The following is a 19,360-nucleotide window of genomic DNA, read 5'->3' as shown; positions in this document are numbered from 1 at the left end:
ATCTCTCTCTCTCTCTCCTGTTCTTGTGCGATCATTCAGCTGTTTTCCTAACTCCCTGCCTCTTGATAAATTTTTTTTTCTTGGTTTTGTGCTCCTACTCCTCCCTTTCTACTTATTGTTCCACTTCCGGTTCTTACACTGCTCCCCTCTTGATAGCATTCTGATGAAAGTGTTAACATATCGTTTATACAAAGGCTTCACGGAACACACAAAATAGAACCACTTTTTTCACCTTGAATTTCAGATAATGAACAATTTATTTCTAAGAGATCTGTTCATGAACAACCTGGATCTTATCTCCGGTCTGACCGAAGAAAATGGCTATTCCAAACTTCTTTGTATTAAAATTAGTTTTTAAAAAGGAAGTTTTAATGAATACTCTGGTATAGGCAATTGTATGTTTCTCCTTTAATTGCAAACCACTGATCTAATCTGACCTGTACTTAAAAATCCTGGGACCAGTCACTTAACAGGTGCTCCCATATGGGGTTGAAAATGAAAGCTTGCCTCCTGTCTGTTTCCAGCCACCAAATGGAAAAATGACTGACTTGCCCACATGCTGTGCTGTATCTAGCCAGCTTTGCAGCTTTCCCAATTGAGGGAAAGCATTTTCAAGGGTGGAATGGGAATGGAAATTCAGAGAGCCTACATCTTCAGCAATAGCCATTCAAAAAATAAAAGCTGTGTCTCTGCTATGCCAGCCCTTTAGCTAGGGTAGTATGCAAAAGTGCTGATCTCACCTAGTCCACATCTAGCGCATACTGCACTGGCAAAGTTGTCCACTTCTAGCTTTAGGACTTCTGGGTATTGCAGGAAAACTGTACAGTGGGTTACAGTAGGGGTCTGAGGATCAAGATTCTTGGGTCCTATTCTTTTATCTACCAAAGATTATCTATAGTCACATAGAAAAGATACTGATTACTGAGCTTTCTCTGCCTTAGTTTCTCTATCCCTATCTCTAAGACATAACACTGTAGATCTGGTTATTTTTACTACATTTGTTCTGTGCCTCTTTGACCTTTGCAGTTATATATGTGGTGAAAAAAAACATGAGAAGAACCACCAGGAAGTCAGAGAATTAAATTGGGGGGAAGAGGAATGTAAGTTACTGTTGTTATGCAGCTGGTATTTAAAAGCTACTTAAGTCAGACCACTGAACTAGATTCTTGATTACATTAATGAAACTTGGTCTTTCTTGACAGGCTATAAAGTAAACTGGTCCAAGAACAAGGTCATTTCTGATTATCCACTTCTGCCTAGAGTTGCCAATCCTCCAGGATTGTCCTGGAGTCTCCAGGAATTACAGATTAATCTTTAATTAAATATTATGTCCTGTGATGAAACCTCCTGGAATACGCCCAACCAAAATTGGCAACCCTACTTCTGCCCCATTACCATCCTAACATGGCTCATTAAAGGCATGATCTAAGTAGGCTTAAAGATGAACAAAACTGAGAAATGCCTGGTCAAGGATTGCTACTGGGATACCTTTCACACATGGGGCCATGAGGTTCAAATCTAACTAACAAGAATCTGTACCATGACCATCCAGAGGCTTGGGGGTAGAATGGCAAAGCCAGGGTTGACTAGAGCAGAGCTTCAGAGAAGGCCTATCTATGTTAAGCACACAAAAAACCTCGGGCGTTTCAGGTTTAATTTCACAGGATTCGTGTGAAATGAAAAGATGATCAAATCCACTCACATCATTTAGTCTCTGGCCACATTCACCTTATGTGGATTAAATCCAGGATCCCCCAAAACAGAACTTTCTGTAAATGCACAAACAATACACACAGGGAAGCTCTTCTGTCTCTAAATCTCCCTGTCCTGGGTGCTTCAGTACAACTTCTCTCTTTTGAGATAAGCCAAGTCTAAGGCGTAGGCTATGCCTACGTTAGAAATTCTACAGTGTCACAGCTGTAGTAAATCCACCTCTCAGTGGATTCTCAATTCTTCCGTCAACCTAATGCTACCTACCCGGGGTCAGCTTAACTACACCTCTGAGCGATGTAGTTGGATCGACCTAACTTTCTAATGTACACCAGCTCCCAGGCTCTAATTAGGTTCCATTGCATCTGATTACCTCAGCTCAGAAGGGCCCTTATTTCCCACACACCTGTTTGTCTCAGCAGGGCCTCCCACGAGAGTCATGAGTGGGATAGCGTGAATCATGCCTGTGGGGGGTCTCTCCAAAGGGCACTAAAAATCTGTGCACCTTGTCACAGATGGCCTCTGTGATCTCAGTCCTGTCCAGAGCAAAGTCAAACATGTATCCACATTAAAACAAATCTGATTGGCCCTCGGTGGGGCAGTGTCAGCAGAGGCAAAAAATTGGATGGGAAAGTAAATTCCCCTTTTAGCCCAATAAGGGGTCCCTCTAGGACAGGGAAGAGGGACATTGGCAGGGAAGTGTTGGGAAACTTGAGTTGTTGCTGTACGTGTTCTGTGAATAAATAGGAGGCTTCACTCTCCAGGGCTGTCTGATCAGCCCAAAGTTGACTCTGAAACACAGTAAATAATAAAAATTGGCTTGGAAAACATGCTAATGTCCATCTCAAACCCATTAACTGAAAAAGGAAAATGAAACCTTTTATAAATGTAGGTAAACTACACTCCCCTTTTGCAGGTAGAAACATTCCAAATGTGATGCTGCAGTTTGACTCCCTCTTCACGACTCTCCAACAGAGAGTCTGACTGACATTACTCCAAATAACACAGGATCCCCTTGGATGCTCATTTTTGTGGGAAACTAAAAGACCTCTGAGACCAGCAATCACCATCCTACTAACTATTGGTCAGATAGGATTTCCTAACCTAGCATCCTATTAATTCACCTGTAATCGAGTCATAGAATTTAAGGCTAGAAGGGACCACCAGATCATTTAGTCTGATCTCCAGTGTATCACAGGCCACTACCCAGCACCTGCAAACTAAACCCAGCAACCAAAATAAGACCAAAGTATTGCAGCCCACAGGAGACTAAACGATTATGGATTAAGAGGGACTGAGGTACACCACTGCCTGAGGCCATCACCAAAGCAGGGAATCGATTACAATTACAATGGGGCACTCTTGACTGCTCTGGCAGGAAAAAACCCAATCCCTCCCTCAGTGATCAGAGTAGCAGCCGTATTAGTCTGTATCCGCAAATTATCACTTCAAAAGTTTTTTTCTCTTACTTAATTGGCCTCTCAGAGTTGGTAAGACAACTCCCACCTGTTCATGCTCTCTGTATGTGTGTATATATATCTCCTCAATATATGTTTCACTCTATATGCATCCGAAGAAGTGGGCTGTAGTCCACGAAAGCTTATGCTCTAATAAATTTGTTAGTCTCTAAGGTGCCACAAGTACTCCTGTTCTTCCCTCAGTGATGCTACTCAACTAAAGTTGACTACAAACAGCACAACTTACTGGCCTGACTAGATCTGTCTTCCTAACCTGACAATAGCAAACCTATTCAATTTTATCAAGATGACAGCTGGTCTTAGTGTCCCTGTTTCCCATGCACAGTCTCAGAGAGCCTTGGCATATTCCCCAAAGTGAAAAGAATACCCTGGAATTGGTCAAATGCTTGTCTAGTATATTTCATGGAGCATAAGAGAGAGAGAGCAAGGGCTCTACTCACCAATTGTGAGGGTGAGGTACATTCTCCTGAAGGGGCAGGGAGAAAGGGGTCTAGTGCTGTCCCTCTAGTTGTGGGGAGGGAACCTTGGTGTACATCCTTTTAATTGAAGAGGGTGACCTCGTACATTCACTAGGCTGGGACAAGGAAACTCCCACTGCACCCTCAGCAGTGAGAGAGGAGCCTTCTGCAATAGAAAGAGCCAGATGAAACACTGCAGCGCAATGGCCAGAGAGGATCTGAAAAATGGATTTTCCTGTTGTGAAATCAGAGGTGTAATCGGAGAGCCTGCAGCTGGCAGTTCTGTGGGCCACAGCCCGTGGACTACTTGTTCTAATATTAGAATGGCATGTTCACTGCTTCCTGTGGACTGAAGGACAAACTACTCACAGAAGCACATAGTCTATTTACAATGTGCTTATCAGCTAAAGGGAAACTGCTTGGGGGCATCCAGCTTTTGCTGTGCACTTGGGGCTTTGACGAAATCTGAGGGAGAAAGGGAGCCAAGCTTTCAGGCCTTAGCTCAGGCATATAGTGAAAACAAGCAAAAGAAGCTGCTGTGTCCTCCCAGGTGAAATCTGGGGCAAGGCTGAGGGCTGGAGAAGGAGCACACTGTCCTGTTCAGATGAATCAGAGTGTACAAGTGAGGACAGCCATGCCATGTCAGGAAAAAATGATGTATAGAAGAGTGGTTGCTCGTTAGACTTACAGTCAGAAGAATGCACTGAATGCCCACAAGTCCTAACATAATTCATAAAGCACTTTACAAACATTAAAGCCTTGCAGCCCTCTGTGAGGTAGGTCAGTTTTATCTCCATGTTACTGATGAGAAAAGAGTAGGGTGGTCCTTAACCACACTAAGCTGCACCTCAAAGTTTCAGCCAAGAACTTGATCCAAAACTGAAGTGAGACTCAGGCTAATTCTCAGTATAACCCCACCGATTCACAATTTGTCTAGGAAATAGCTATCTAAGGACCTTTTAAGTTTCCACTGCTCTGTATTTCAGCACGCCCCGCTGTATTACAAGGGCCAAAGTCCCATCTTTGGGCTGCCTTGGCACACTGAGAGCGCAGTTCCACTGTCTTAACCCACAATGCCTTCCAAATGGAGTCAAGCGAAAAGGGAAGAATCTTGGGGGTTCCTGCTGTTGTGGAAAATGTGTGTTGGCCTAAAACCAGCTTCTGGTGGGACTTTTCAGACTAAGCAATAGAAGTGTGGGGAAGAAAGTGGTACCGGTCAAACACTATCACTGGTGCTGCAGGGATGCAGAAGTATGAGGTTCTCTAATGAGTGGGCTGCAGCCTGGAAAACTCTGTTGTCTGGATTTTATGAGGTTCTGAAGAAAAGGCTCAAGACAAGCAAGTCAGTTCAGTATTCGCAATTTCCCCAGTTTGTTTTTTTTTTATCAATGCTAACCAATGGCGCTCAGCAGGTTTGGTTTCCATGGACACCTTATTTCAAGGCTTTTCACCTGTGTCACAATAAAAATAACAAAGAAAACAACAATATATGAGGTGACATGGGCAATCGGGTTGTGGCAGAGGGAACACTGCCTGGGGGTAGGTAGAATCACATGATCCAATTCCCCAGTTCCCAGCAAAGTACAGAATAGGTATGGGGGGGAGCATCTTTACCTAAACTCCTACAGCTTGATATCTCTTTGCAGAGGTGAGATACTGGGAAAGGATAGAGAGTAACACCCAGTCACACTTATACATTCCCCAAGCAGAACAGAGGCTTTGTGAAGGAGGGCTTCTCAAAGCCCAGTCTCCTTGCAGAAGAGTCATTGGAAAGGGAAGGCTTCTCACAACCAGATTTCCCCATCACCACCACACCACAGAAAAGTCGTTGGAGAATATGTCTGCTATCGCCAAGTTCTACTCGCTGCTGGAGACAGATGGTGACAGGGACGATGTGGGTAGAAATATCTCATTTTATTTCCACTGAAGTGGAGAACTGAAGACAGGGTCTTCAGTTAGAGATGAAAGGTTCCCTGTTACACTATCAAATCCCTGAGCCATTCAGACCTTACTAATAACATTGGATACTTTAAGATACTAATTGGTCCTATTTTCAGGGATGGTTTCTTCCCAGACCAGGTACCTGACATCCGGCAGCATTGCTCTGAGCCTTCAGTTACTCTTGAACTCAGTAATAAATAACCTGTCTGCATCTCAACCTTCCAACTTTCCATACCTGTGAGACATGGGCACATACTATCTTGTTTCTGATTTGTCAGGGCAGACCAGCAGAGACCAAGCCAGAGGTGGAGAAGTCAGCATCCCTATCTGTGGCTCAGCTGGCAGGAAAGTTCAAGGAGCAAGCAGCCAGCGTTTCTGGAAAGGAGGTAAGGAACAATTCAGCCACAGATGTGGAAAATGGGTAGGGTTACCATACGTCCGGATTTTCCCGGACATGTCCGGTTTTTTGGTCCTCAAATCCCCATCTGGGGGGAATTGCCAAAAAGCCGAACATGTCCGGGAAAATACTCCCAGCTTTGTTTTGCCGGCATCCCTGCCCCAGTCCCCTGCTTACCTTAGAGCAGCTCCGGCAGGCTGCGAGCTGCAGGCGGATTCCCCCGCGGCGGCGGCTGTGGCTGCAGCTGCTCCCCCCAGACACCTCAGCTTTGTGCAGCTGAAGAGCCGAGCTGCCCGAGTGCTACTGGCTTCATGGTTTGCCGGACTGCCCCCAGACCTCTAGACCCTGCACCTCTAGCCGGGCACTTCCCCAGCGCAGCCGGAGCCCGGGAGGGGAAGCGCCCGGCCGGGGGCACAGGGTCTGGAGGTCTGGGGGCTGCCTGGCAAACCGTAAAGCCGGTAGCGCTCAGGCAGGTGTTTCGCGTGGCTGGGAGGGAGGAGGAGGGGGAATGCGGGGTGCTCAGGGGAAGGGGCAGAGTTGGGGCAGGGACTTTAAGGAAGGGGTGGAGTTGGGAAGGTGCGGGGCCAGGGCCCCGTGGAGTGTCCTCTTTTTTTAACGTTTAAATATGGTAACCCTAGAAATTGGAGACTCATCCCTGGCCAATGAAGGTGGGGAGACTGGGTGATCCAAACATTAAAATAATGGCTTGATTTTTGGATAGCAACTTTTATCCCGAATGATCCCATAGTGCTTCACAAACTGTAGTATAACACACAACAATCTCATGTACAGTATACTCTATACATTCCTAAGTTACATGTAGACATTCTTGCATACCTATTCCAGCTGCCCACTAAAAGAAGTTTGTTGTTAGCCAGTGGCAGGATGTTTGTGCTTTGGGGACACTGAAAAGCCTGCTAAGACATCCATGAGTTCCCCAGTGGTAGTTGGCATCAAAGCAAGGTGCACATGTACGGCTCAGCACTGGGCCTTTTTGGCTACTGATTAATTAGAAAGTACCCAACTAGCTTTCCTTAATCAAATGTTTGATATTTATGAAACAGAAATGAGACTCCAAATAGTGAGCGGCTGAACAGCAAACTGAGCAGCTTAGAAGCCAGCATGCATCGCACTAGCAGCTCTCCAGCAATAATAATAATGATCATTAATAATAGTGATAGTTCCTTAGCAATCTTCTGTAAAGCTCTGAATCAGCTGTCCAGGGCTCAGAAATAGTGAACAAAGTTTTGTCCCTCTTTATTTGATCCTAAGCACTTCTATCCAGTGTGATGGGGCAAGGCCAGATGGCTACAGTAAAGTAGTGAGGAACAGGTATGTTAGCCCCAGGCTAAACAAATCCCTGGTACCATGGTAACCATGTGGTTACCATGGTTAATCAAGACACCTGGGGCCAATTAAGATCCTTCTAGAAGGCAGTGGAGATAGCTAGGTTGATTGGGACACCTGAAGCCAATCAAGGGCTGTCTGGAACTAGTTAAAAGCCTCCCAGTTAGTCAGTGAGGTGTGGGTGTCAGGAGTTAGCTGTGGGAGGAATGAAGTAGTACAAATCTATATCAGGTGCAAGGAAGGAGGCCCTGAGGTAATGGTGAAGGAGATATTGAGTGGGGGGCTGCTGTGGGGAAGTGGCCCAGGGAATTGTACATGTCTATTTCCAAAAAGTCAGCTACCATAGCTGCTAATTTTAGGGTCCCTGGGCTGGAGCCTGGAGTAGAGGGTGGGCCTGGGATCCCCCCTCCCCTCCCCTCCCTGATTAATTACCGAAACTGGGAGACAACAGAGACTGTGTGAGGGAGGGTTGCTTCTCCTCACCTCCCTTGTTGGCTTATGATCAAAATGGCTCAGTAAGCTGTGACCCTTGTTTCTAGAGAGAGAAGGGCTATGTGGAGGGTCACAGTGAGCCTCTGAGGCTAGCAAAAATCCGCCAGGAAATGCAGGACCTATGGAGTCAAGGACAGAGCTTTGTCACAGCACAGCAGACACATACACTCCAATTTAGCCCATGTGTATACACACTGAGACCTAATTAACCCAGTAACTGCTGGATAAAAACAAACAAAACTATTATATGCAAGGCATGCATCTCACAAACGTCTCCAGTGAGGACCAGCACATACTGCTATCAGGATTCCCCTTCTCCCCTAAAAGCAAGAAGTTGACATTCAGTGGGATTTAAACAAATGAAGATAGTCTTCTGTTTGGCTGCAGATAGTTGATACAGCTATCACAAAGATTATGCAGTTTTAATTTCGTTTACGTGGGCTACAGTATGACTGAACTCAGGAGAAATAAATAGGACCCATTAGAGTTCAAGCAATGGTTTATTGATGGGTTAGACAGCATGGATTGGCACTGCAGGAAAACTGGTGCAGTCTTGCAGGTTGTTGGAACATCACATTGGACAGGACTCATGTCCTGCTAGGAGCTGGATTGACTCAATGTAATTGAGGACACTGGACATTTGACTAGCCCCAATGTGTTGTCATTTATCACCAGAAAGCATCTCAATCAGAGCAGCCTTGTCTTTCCTTCCTCTTCTACAAGGCATAGGGCAGATTAAGGTAGAATAACTGAATCCTTGTGATCCAGGCCTGCTTCACTGAGGCCTAGATGCACCAGTGAGTCAGTGAGAAACAGAGTCTGCTGGGAAGCAGGAAGGAAAAACCTCTCTTGGTAAGGGAGACTGGAAGAGAAGTCTAGGAAACCTGGTTAGTGGTGGTAGAAAGAACTTAAGCAGCAAAGGTTGCCCAAAACTGTGATGAGTCAAGGCCCCAAATGGATTTAATCCAATGAGGAGGCAGGGAAAGTCAAAGGACTCATGGCCGCTGATCCACTTTCTGTGACACAGAGAGTCCCCTACTACCATCACAAACACACATGTTAAAAACAAAAATCATTTCAGTGTATCACAGTCCTGGGGGGTGATGTAATAATCATGGTTGCCCGACCTCACTATATCTGTGGTCATCCTGATGTCAGCATGGTGATCTATGTCCTGCGAACTTAGCATATATAGGACATTAATGGATGCCCACGAAATGTCACTGCCTCGCAATGTGGTATCATAATGTTGTGATATGATGATGTTTCAACAGAATAGGATGATACTGCATGCCAGGATTGTGATGTGTCAGGACGATATTATGTTGTTATGGGAGGACACAGTCACAGCTTGATTACATTGCTTCACGCAATTATATTGCATCGCAATTTGCTGACACAACATCACCAGTTAACAGTGTAAACCTCATAAAGCCATGGTGCCTGACTTTGTCACTCCAGACAAACTCTCTAAAGTGGCCAACTCTTCAAAGATGAAGTTGCCACAATCTGATGTTTGTAACTTCCCAGATCCCTGGACATTAAGTGGGTACAAATTATGACAAAAGTCACCAAATATTGCACCACAGAGCACATTGGTAACTTGCCAGAAGGTCACGGAAATTGGCATAAAATAGAGGAAATTTCAGCTGCTCTCATCTCCGACATAGAGACACATGCAATTCAAATCAAGTCGGAGCTTTCCATGCTGGTGTAAGTATAGGTTTCAGGTTACTTGCATGGGCATAACTGTGCAAATGAGATGATAGATTTTTGGAGAGATTGCGCTGACGTCTGTGCTAAGCCTCTCCTCATGCCCGGAATAAGCTAGATCTTCCCAGGAGCCTGTGCAGGTTCAGACTGAGAGGAGTGTTTGTGCAGTTGATAAAAAAGTGCTGTCCCTTCTCTCTGGACAAACCTGCTTCCTAAGTCACTTGTTAAACATTGCAACTTTGGCCCTGTGGTCTCTGTGAGCTGCATCTCCCTTTGAAAGATTAGCGAGGCTGTGGGCTGTGTTCAGAACTCTCAGCTGCCCTTCAGCCCCTGGTACCACACCTAGGATAGTGAGCTCAGTGAATGAATGAAGCAGGAAGTTGAGGCCCCTTCAAAAGATGAAAGCTTAGTGATTACCAGAAACAGGAAAGAAAACAGAAAAATTACAAGCCATTCTACTGTGGGGTTTCCAATGGGATACTTGTTAGAGCATCTCTAAGTGTCAGGATGGCCGAGCGGTCTAAGGTGCCACATTCAAGGCTCTCTTTCCCACAATCAGCTGTTGTGGTCTCCCTGTGCAGGTGTGGATTCAAATCCCCCTCCTCACACAACCTTTATTCTCAGCAAGTTTGCAGATGACACTAAACTGGGAGGAGTGGTAAATAGACTGGAGGGTAGGGATAGGATACAGAGGTACCTAGACAAATTAGGGGATTGGGCCAAAAAAAATCTGATGAGGTTCAACAAGGAAAAGTGCAGAGTCTTGCATTTAGGACGGAAGAATCTCATGCACTGCTACAGACAAGGGACCGAGTGGCTAGGCAGCAGTTCTGCAGAAAAGGACCTAGGGGTTACAGTGGACAAGAAGCTGGATATGAGTCAACAGTGTGCCCTTGTTGCCAAGATGGCTAACGGCATTTTGGGCTGTATAAGTAGGAGTGTTGCCAGGAGATCGAGAGATGTGATCATTCCCCTCTATTCGGCATTGGTGAGGCCTTATCTGGAGTACTGTGTCCAGTTTTGGGCCCCATACTACAAGAAGGATGTGGAAAAATTGGAAGGAGTCCAGCAGAGGGCAACAAAAATGATTAGGGGGCTGGAGCACATGACTTATGAGGAGAGGCTGAGAGAACTGGGATTATTTAGTCTGCAGAAGAGAAGAATGAGGGGGGATTTGATAGCTGCTTTCAACTACCTGAAAGGGGGTTCCAAAGAGGTTGGATCTAGACTGTTCTCAGTGGTACCAGATGACAGAACAAGGAGTAACGGCCTCAAGTTGCAGTGGGGGAGGTTTAGGTTGGACATTAGGAAAAACTTTTTCACTAGGAGGGTGGTGAAGCACTGGAATAGGTTACCTAGGGAGGTGGTGGAATTTCCTTAGAGGTTTTTAAGGTCAGGCTTGACAAATCCCTGGCTGGGATGATTTAGTTGGGGATTGGTCCTGCTTTGAGCAGGGGATTGGACTAGATGACCTCCTGAGGTCCCTTCCAACCCTATATTCTATGTTGCTGCTCTTGGAGACATCTCCACCCCCCCCACACTGCTTTCTCTTGGGCCTTTTGCAGACACACAACACTAGAGGCTGCCTTCTGGTGCTTGAGTGTAACCTCCTTGCTCTTCCTTTGTCACTCAAATGGCTGTCTTTATCTTCAGGTACCAGCCAATAAACCAACCCGGAGGAAACCACCTTGCTCCCTTCCCCTACACACCCAAAAGGTGGAGCTGGGCCACAATGGGGAGACGGTGAGTACCAATGCAATAAGGAAAGACCTTCCTTTTTGCTGGGTCTTATTCTCTCTGATTCCTAAAAGGCATGTGAATGTGGGTTTACCAGAGGGACCACCAATAGTGAAACATAAACCATAAGCTCTAAAGCAGAGAACACTTCCCCTATCCATCCACAGCAATACCCGACACATACTCTGCTCCTTGCTGTCTCCTTACTGTTGTAGACACACGTACATGTTCCAGTTCTGCTTGTGAGTTTCTCCCTCTGTGGCACCACATCTCCGTAGGATCCGCCTGATTTTCCCATACAAGCTCCATCCTCACATCTTAAGCTCTTTAGGGAAGGGACTGTCATACGTTGTTTATATACCAAAATGTAGTCCAACCTGGTTGTGGCCTTTAGGCACTACTGCAACATAAATATTAAGTAATCATTTGCTCTTGGAGTCTTCCCTCCTTCTAGATTCACAGTTTGAAAGGGTGAATGAGTGTGTAATTCTTCCAGGGCCAAACATTACTCTTCAGATACGCTAGAGGAATAGTTCATAAAACACTTTACAAACATTAAAGCCTTGCAACCCTCTGTGAGGAAGGTCAGTTTTATCTCCATTTTACTGATGAGGAAACTGCACCACAGAGAGGTTAAATATCTTGCCCAATGCCATGCAGTGGCACAGCCAAGACTAGCACCCTGAAGTACTGACCTTAGTCTTCTGGGACTAACCATTACACAATCCCTAATATGGATATACTAATCAGAAAGGACAGAATCCGATTTTCTCTCAAAAGAGGGCACTGTTTGAGTGGTGGGAGGGGAAAGGGAGTGTAAAAGTTACTAGTGACCCCCCCTTAACAGAGCAGCCTTTATGTCAACCAGCGGCCATTAGGGGGAAGCAAACACTTCAAGTACACAGTAGCCTAAACTTTTCAACTGTTTTCCCTTCAAGGCCTTAAGGTAGTTGGAGCTGGTCCCAAGCCAGTTTTCACTGACCAGATAGCAAAAGCACGGGTCTGACCACCACCAATCAAGTGTTAACACTGCAAGGACCTTTGTCTAAATGTGTATAAAAAATCTGTAAAATGTGTATAAAACAAAGTTTTTGTACCAAGGTGCAAAGCTCTCCTTTTTTCTGCAAAATAAAGCTACTCTTCCTTATTCCTGTCTGGCTGTTATTGGCTCTCAGCTAGGTAAACCCAATATTTCGGTAACAGGAGGATAATGTAGAGGGCTTGGCTACCTTCTTTTGATAATCTTTCTCAGAGCGGAATGATATTACTCTGTACAGTGCTCTCCGCTTCCTCAGTCCTGTGTGATCTAATTCCTCTTTATCATAGACTTAATGGCTGGACAGCAGACGAGGTGGGAGTAGTGGGAAAGGGAAGAACAGACTCCTTTGTAAAGATCCCTCCATAGGCTTCAGTGACACATTCTTCACTTTCCTTCCTCTTCTTCCATCTCTCACTTCCCAGGACCAATCTGGACCGGTTCAGGCTTCAGAACTTTTCCTTTCTTCATCTAGTTTATTTTGGTCTTTTTCTGTTTATTTACAGAAGCCGTCTCCAAATGCTTGTCCCCTTCCCAGGGTCAAGGTGAAAAGCTCTCCCCTGATTGAAAAACTGCAGGTACGTGCTGGATGCTGTCAACACGGCTGTTGTATCTCTCAGGGAATTAAATTGATTAGCCTTTAACAAGGCTCCTATATTTGTATCCCTGAGGATATGTCTACACAGCAACTGGGAAGGTACCAGGATGGGTAGAAAGACAAGTACTAGCTCTGCTTGAGCTAGAAAGCTAAAAATAGCAGTGTGGCCACAGTGGCACAGGCTGCGGCTTGAGCTAGCCACCCGAGTATGCACCCAGGGGGTTGGGTGGGATTGTATTTGGGCAGCTACCCCAAGCCACCTCCCATGCCAGCGTGACCATGCTGCTATTTTTAGTACACTAGGTCAAGCAGAGCAAGCGCATCTGTCTACCCGAAACATCCTCCCAGCTGAAGTGTAGACATACCCTAAACGCTTCTCACTTTTCTTTTATATTAAATATAATGATCATTTGAAGGGCCTGAGAGTGCCCACAGCTGCAAACTTCAGGTGCTATCTGGGCAAATACAGAATGATTTAAAGTTCCTTGTTATTATTGACTGCTCTGTTCACAGCCTCTGCTGTGCAAAACTATGGGAAACATATTCGCTTGGCTGGGACACTGGAAAATCCCTAATACTTCAGATGACACAAGATTGGTTCTGAGATCCAGCTGTTCGGGAAGGGCAATTGTCCATCCAGAACGTCTCCACATGGGATTGTTTGTTGACAATATCACCAGGAGAAACACAAAACCAGGAGCTATCTCTCTTGTCAGTTGAGAGGCTATCATGTGTGTTAAGGGCAAGGGCTCCCCCATGTGGTCCACTTCATCTCTGACGGGGAATTTGGGTGGCAGGTAGAATAACACCAAAAATCATGATATTAAATCCGAGGGGAGGTTTATTATAATGATGATTTTTTTTTGCAGGCCAATCTGGCATTTGCTCCAGCTGCCCTGGTGCCAGGAACATCTCCAAAAAGCCCAGGTCTGAAAGTCATACCATCTCCCTTTAGCACTCCCCCTTCAACTCCCAGCAGCCCCGGCATCCAGTCCCGTTCCAGTGAATCGGATGAAACACCAGTCAGTTTTGATCAACCACCAGAGGGCACTCACCTGAAGTTTTATAACAAGGTACAGTGTCTTCCAGGACTTCTCCAACACAGGAAGCCAAAGCCAGTTTACTGCTTGGAGTGGAACTGCAACAGTAGGTCTTACCTTCCAATTCAGTCTTCACAGAGTGTGTTTGCAGCCAAACGAGGAGATCGCTGCATCAGTTTTGAAATTCTCTCTCACTGTGATCCACTGGACTCCCTCTTTTGCCTGCCTGCAAATAGAGTTCCATAGTCCCTCAGATTCCAGCAGGTGATGAAGTGGCATGACTCACCTGCTTCAACTCAACATGAGCTGGACTGATCACAGCTTTTCAGACAACATCATGTCAAAATTAATGACCAACACTTAGTAGTGCAGTGGGTTAGTGTATTAATACTGCAGCTTGCAAGTCAAATAAACCTTGAAATTCTGCAGTGTGTTCCATGCCCACTCCTTTAATACAGAGGCATAGCCCATGAAGGGCCAATCATTCAACACTTAATGTGTCTGAGCAGGACAGGCTGCATTGAATACTGGGAACTGTAGTCTCTGTAAACCACAACTCTGTATTAAAGAAGAAGGCAGCTGGTTAACTTCTCCAGTTTATGCAATTTATGTGCAGTTCTTAGTTTGCAGGCTAGCTGCCAATACAGCCTTCAACTGGGAGAAGTTGGAAGGCCCAAGACATACCAGAATAGCAGGGGCTTCTGCAGATTAGGACTCAGATGAATTGGCGACAACAGGGAGAGAATCTGGACTGCTCGATTTCACCATTGGTCCTCAGATTACTGAGATGTGAAACTCCTTTATCCTTTCCCATCACCCCAGTGCCCAAAATAAAATGGCAGAGGTTTCCAAAGTAATTCCTCGTTCATAAGTAACTATATATCGAGTCTTGTGTCCTTGTAGTCAAACTTAATGTTTTCAGATTTGATCATGTAAATTGGAGAGAGAGCCACAGTTTAAATTGGGGTAATGATCTCTCATTACTTATTCAGAGAGGCAAAGTGTCAATGAGAAGGAGAACCGGTGTCTTGAGTCACCAGCTGAGCATCCAAGTCATTCACCCTAGCTTTCTGGGCTGACGCTGCACACTGGTGTGGTTTATTTAAATTCTTCAATCTCAACTTTACCTGTTCTCAGGTGCGGACACGGGGGTCACTGAAGCGCAGACCCCCCTCCAGGAAATTCCGAAAGTCTCAGTCCGACTCCGGAGATGGTGAAGATTTAAGGGCAACTGGATCATCTCAAGAAAATGGGGCCAAGGAAGAGGATGGTGATGAGGTATTCATGCCTAAGAGTCAGAAAGAGGAGTTGCAGTCACCTGTGTATGGAACAGGCAGTAAACTGATGCAGAAACGGATAGGATCCAATGAAAAGCCACCCTCAGGGAGAGGGTCCAGCAGCACAGAAAACAAAGAGGAGAGAGAAAAAGAAACAGAGGCAGCGAAACCATGCAAGAGCAGCACAGGAGATAAGGAGAAGCCCTGCGCAAGCACTCCAGGGGAGGAAGAGAGGAAGTCATCCCAGAGCACCCCAGAGGAGAAGCCATGCCCAAGTACCATGGGAGATAAGGATAAGAAGCTGTGCCAGAACACCCCAGGGGATAAGGAAGGGAGCACCCTGGGGGAAAGGGAGGATGGCAGTGCCTCTGAACAGGAAAAAAGGAACAAAGAAAATAAAGAGGTGAAGAAGGAAGAAAACAGTGAGGGCAAAGACATACAGGAAACATCAGACACCCAGGAAAAGTCCCTGGAGACGGGGATGCTGCGGCCGGCAGCAGACACAGGAACTGCCAGTGAGCATCATAGTGTAATGCCAATGCAAGAACCAGGCACAGGGTAAGTGTGAAGCAGAGGTGAGATAGGCCACCATGGTAATTGTTCATGAAATACCAGAGGCTCTCACAAGTGTTTTGCCTTAAAAATAAAAAGGCATTTCCTTCTGGTGCTTGTTAAATCCCAGTACAAATCAACTTCAATATCAGAGCATCTAATACAGACAATTAAAAGGCTTGGCTCCCCAGGCTGGCATGACAGTGAAAGGGATGTAGGTGAAAGAAGAGAAAGAAATGCTGACCCTTGACACTTCGCTCAGGTGCCCAATATTTTGAAAGTACATGTGGCAAAAAGCATTTTTCACCCTGAGACCATTAGATTAAACTGTCTGATTAAAAGGGACATTTCCAAACCTCTTGTTAGGACTGTCAGCCCTAATTGTGGTGCACACATACCAATTTCGTGGTCACCCACTGAACCACACAAACTAGTTCCTTCTAATTCAGAAAACACAGGCCTCTACCCCTTGAGGTAAAGGAGAATTTCCACTAGCTATATTAGGGTTTACACTCATTGTACCTGGCCTTTAACCATCGGTGGCCAACATAATCCCACACACCTAACCAGGTCTCCATTCCACCCAACAGGGCAGTGGTGCCACCTGCACACTAGCTATTACAGAGCAGAGTTATATTGATGAAAAGTCACCCCAGCAACATGGGACTCTCTGCATTCCCCCTTAGGTTTCCACCTGTCCTGTTTTTCTACTGAACTATCTGAGTTTGGAGGGCTCAAATCTGTGTCGTAAAGGGCATGTTGTGGGGAGAAAAGATCCAAAATGAATGTGGATAGGAAAGTTAAAAACTGAAAAAAAATGATTCCCTGTTTTCAATCCAAGTACTGACCCAGCTTAGCTGGTGAGAACAGAGGAAATCAATCGGAGTGGTCTGGCTGCAGCTGTCCTTCAAATTTATAGCAGGAAAACCATAACCCAATTATAAAAGATGGCCAAAAAGACACCCAGATTCCAGACTTTCCTAGAGACTCGTATCAATGTAAAATTGTAACATATGTTTATTTTTATAACTTTCCTTTCTCTCTTCTATCATTCTTTCTCTCTCAAAAGGATGAACCCAATCAGGATACAGGAGACTTTAATGTGAAGAGAAGCCAAACAGTCCAATTAAGGTGCAGCTATTGGAGGACTCTCCCTTGCAACAGATCAGCAGAATATTAATAACATCAAAGATGTTCACTGCTCTTACCCATAACATTCTGTAGCAGTGGGAAGGAGAGACTGGAATTAAGACCTCTTTTTTTCTTTTGCTGCAGGGTTCAAAATGGATGTACTGGCTGACTCTTCTTGGGGTATATTGAGCAACTTCATGGCCATGTCTAGAGACCTGATGCACAGTAGCTTGGGCATGACAATCACCACCGTTTCTGGGCCCAATGTTCACCATTACAGCGAAGTTCCAAATTTTGTTTGCTCCCCCATGTTGGACTTTGATGCAATTTATCAGTTTTGGACATATATAAGTTGTGCCTTTTTAAGTAGCTTCCTTTGAAATATTTTCAGTTTTCAAATGCAAGTAAATTAAGTTTTTAGAAGTACGGGGAAATAATTTTCTCTCCAAATATATATATGCTTTATGTCAGACAATGTGAATCCTAAATCTGGAGAAGATCATTTTTAAATGGTTTATACGACATCTTTGATGAATATCTACTTGGACTAGTGCTGGGCTGGCAAATATGTATTTGAAACACGTACAAGCTAAAGATTATTTTTCTGTAGGATTTTTTTGTGTGTGTTTTTTTCGTGTTGGTGAGAAGTAGCAACTGAAGTACCATATCCACAGAACACTTACAGCATCTGAAGTAATACTGCAAGCTTTCCTCACACTACTCCACCACTATATTCAACTGTTACTTGGAAGGATCAAGTGTAAGTCAGTTGTCATGACGTCTTTGGACTCTACTGAGACTACCAACAAGTGGCCAGTTAGAACCACTTTTAATTTTTTGTGATAGACACTTGTTTACTGCAAACTGGACTGAAATAACCTGTTCATTTCATGTAAGCCAGTGAACAACCTGTGTATGATTGAGTTTCACTTACTATGGCAGTGGTGGGCAACCTGCGGCCAACAGGCCACACGTGGCCCGTTAGGGTAATCCGCTGGTGGGCTGCCAGACTGTTTGTTTACATTTGCACAGCGGCCCACAGCTCCCAGTGGCAATGGCTCACTTATGGCCTAGGCTGAATTCGAATTGGTGAACTACCATCCCATGAAAAATTTATTTTAAAGAGCCAGGTTCTCTCCTTAGAGTGGGGGTTCTCAGACTGGGGGTTGTGACCCCCTCAGAGGGTCAGGAGGTTATTACGAGGGGGTCATGAGCTGTCAGCCATGTGCAGGGTTGACAGCCCAAGCCCTGCCAGCCCAACTCCATCCCCAACCCCGCTCCAGCATTTAAAGGAGTGTTAAATATAAAATCATGTGGTTTTTTTAATTTATAAGGAGGGTCCCACTTAGAGGCTTGCTGTGTGAAGGGGGTCACCAATACAAAAAGTTTGAAAACCACTGCCTTAGAGCATTTAGAGGGAGTGTTTGAAAGGACTGGATAACAGGAGAAGTACTCAGATACTATGGTGATGAGACCATATAAGTGCTTGGAGCTGGCATTTAGGGTTCTGTTAGAACTTTCAAAGGACTAGCTGGCTCAGAGGACTAGTTGTGGATGGGCTATGGAGCCATTCGCGTCCAGATTGCATTAGCTATTGATTAGTCTACATTAAATGAGTTTGGGGGAGTATCACAATCCTATTCCTGATGGACAGGTGTCCACATCACTAAAACCACCAACACATTCTCTGACACCCGACAACGTCCCCGACCCGACAGTATCATTGAAGAGGCCAAAGACTGAAAGGGCCATGGAGACTGAACTCCCTTTCATCTTTGCAGCAGTTGACCCAGGACAGGGGTTAGACACACTGGCAAGGCAGAGAGTGATGGAACCTGGTTCTGCTGCTGCCTGTGCTGCACCTGCTCTGTGGATGGAGATCTATGAGGCAGAGGGTCATTCTGTTCTGTGTTTGTACAGAGCCTAGCACAATGGGGTCCTAAATCCATGATTGGGGGTCCTAGGCACTACAGCTATACAAATAAATAATATCCTATGTGTCACCTTTTACCTGTATTAAATTCACAAAAAGACAAATGGATTTATGTTCTAGTTAATGTCTCCTGCCTTCCATCCTCCCAGATGAAAGCACTAAGATATTGTTCATTCAAAACCAGTGAAAAGTGACTGGTATTGCCATTTGTACCTAGAAGAGGTTTCTCAGCATATGCAACCCCCACACCCTCTCTGAGCCATGTCAGCAAGTCACATCTTTGAAATACATTTTAATCTCTTTGCTTGAGCTTGTATCCCAGGCCAGGCTGCAGTCATCACTGTAACATTTTTTTTCTCAGCTGATGTAGCTGGACGTGTGTAATTGTGCATTTCTGTATATATGAGTGTGCGTGTTTAGAGAATGTGTGTGCTGGCCTAGGGGGTGGAATTTGTCCTCCCTCACCTTGAAAATATAATGGGAAAACAGAGGAAATAAAATAGTGGAGTTGAAAAGAAAA

General features: G+C 45.2%; 1 protein-coding gene across 2 annotated transcripts in view; it reads left to right on the top strand.

Moving 5' to 3' along the window:
• Nucleotides 1-19,360, top strand: part of RCSD1 (RCSD domain containing 1) — a 49,236-nt gene extending 29,876 nt beyond the window's left edge. Inside the window, exons 2-8 of one of the 2 annotated variants that reach the window (XM_034791620.1) lie at nucleotides 5,866-5,973; nucleotides 11,190-11,279; nucleotides 12,816-12,887; nucleotides 13,777-13,980; nucleotides 15,085-15,782; nucleotides 16,846-16,907; nucleotides 17,052-19,360. In XM_034791620.1, coding sequence (XP_034647511.1) covers nucleotides 5,866-5,973; nucleotides 11,190-11,279; nucleotides 12,816-12,887; nucleotides 13,777-13,980; nucleotides 15,085-15,782; nucleotides 16,846-16,882 — 1,209 coding nt within the window. In that variant the 3' untranslated portion in view covers nucleotides 16,883-16,907; nucleotides 17,052-19,360. The remainder of the gene's footprint in view (nucleotides 1-5,865; nucleotides 5,974-11,189; nucleotides 11,280-12,815; nucleotides 12,888-13,776; nucleotides 13,981-15,084; nucleotides 15,783-16,845; nucleotides 16,908-17,051) is intronic. The other variant, XM_034791629.1, reaches the window with a different exon arrangement.

Source organism: Trachemys scripta, chromosome 1 (assembly GCF_013100865.1).
Source record: "Trachemys scripta elegans isolate TJP31775 chromosome 1, CAS_Tse_1.0, whole genome shotgun sequence".
NCBI classification, from domain to species: Eukaryota; Metazoa; Chordata; order Testudines; family Emydidae; genus Trachemys; species Trachemys scripta.
The sequence above is the reverse complement of the archived record's forward strand: the minus strand, read 5'-3'. Positions and strand labels throughout refer to the sequence as shown.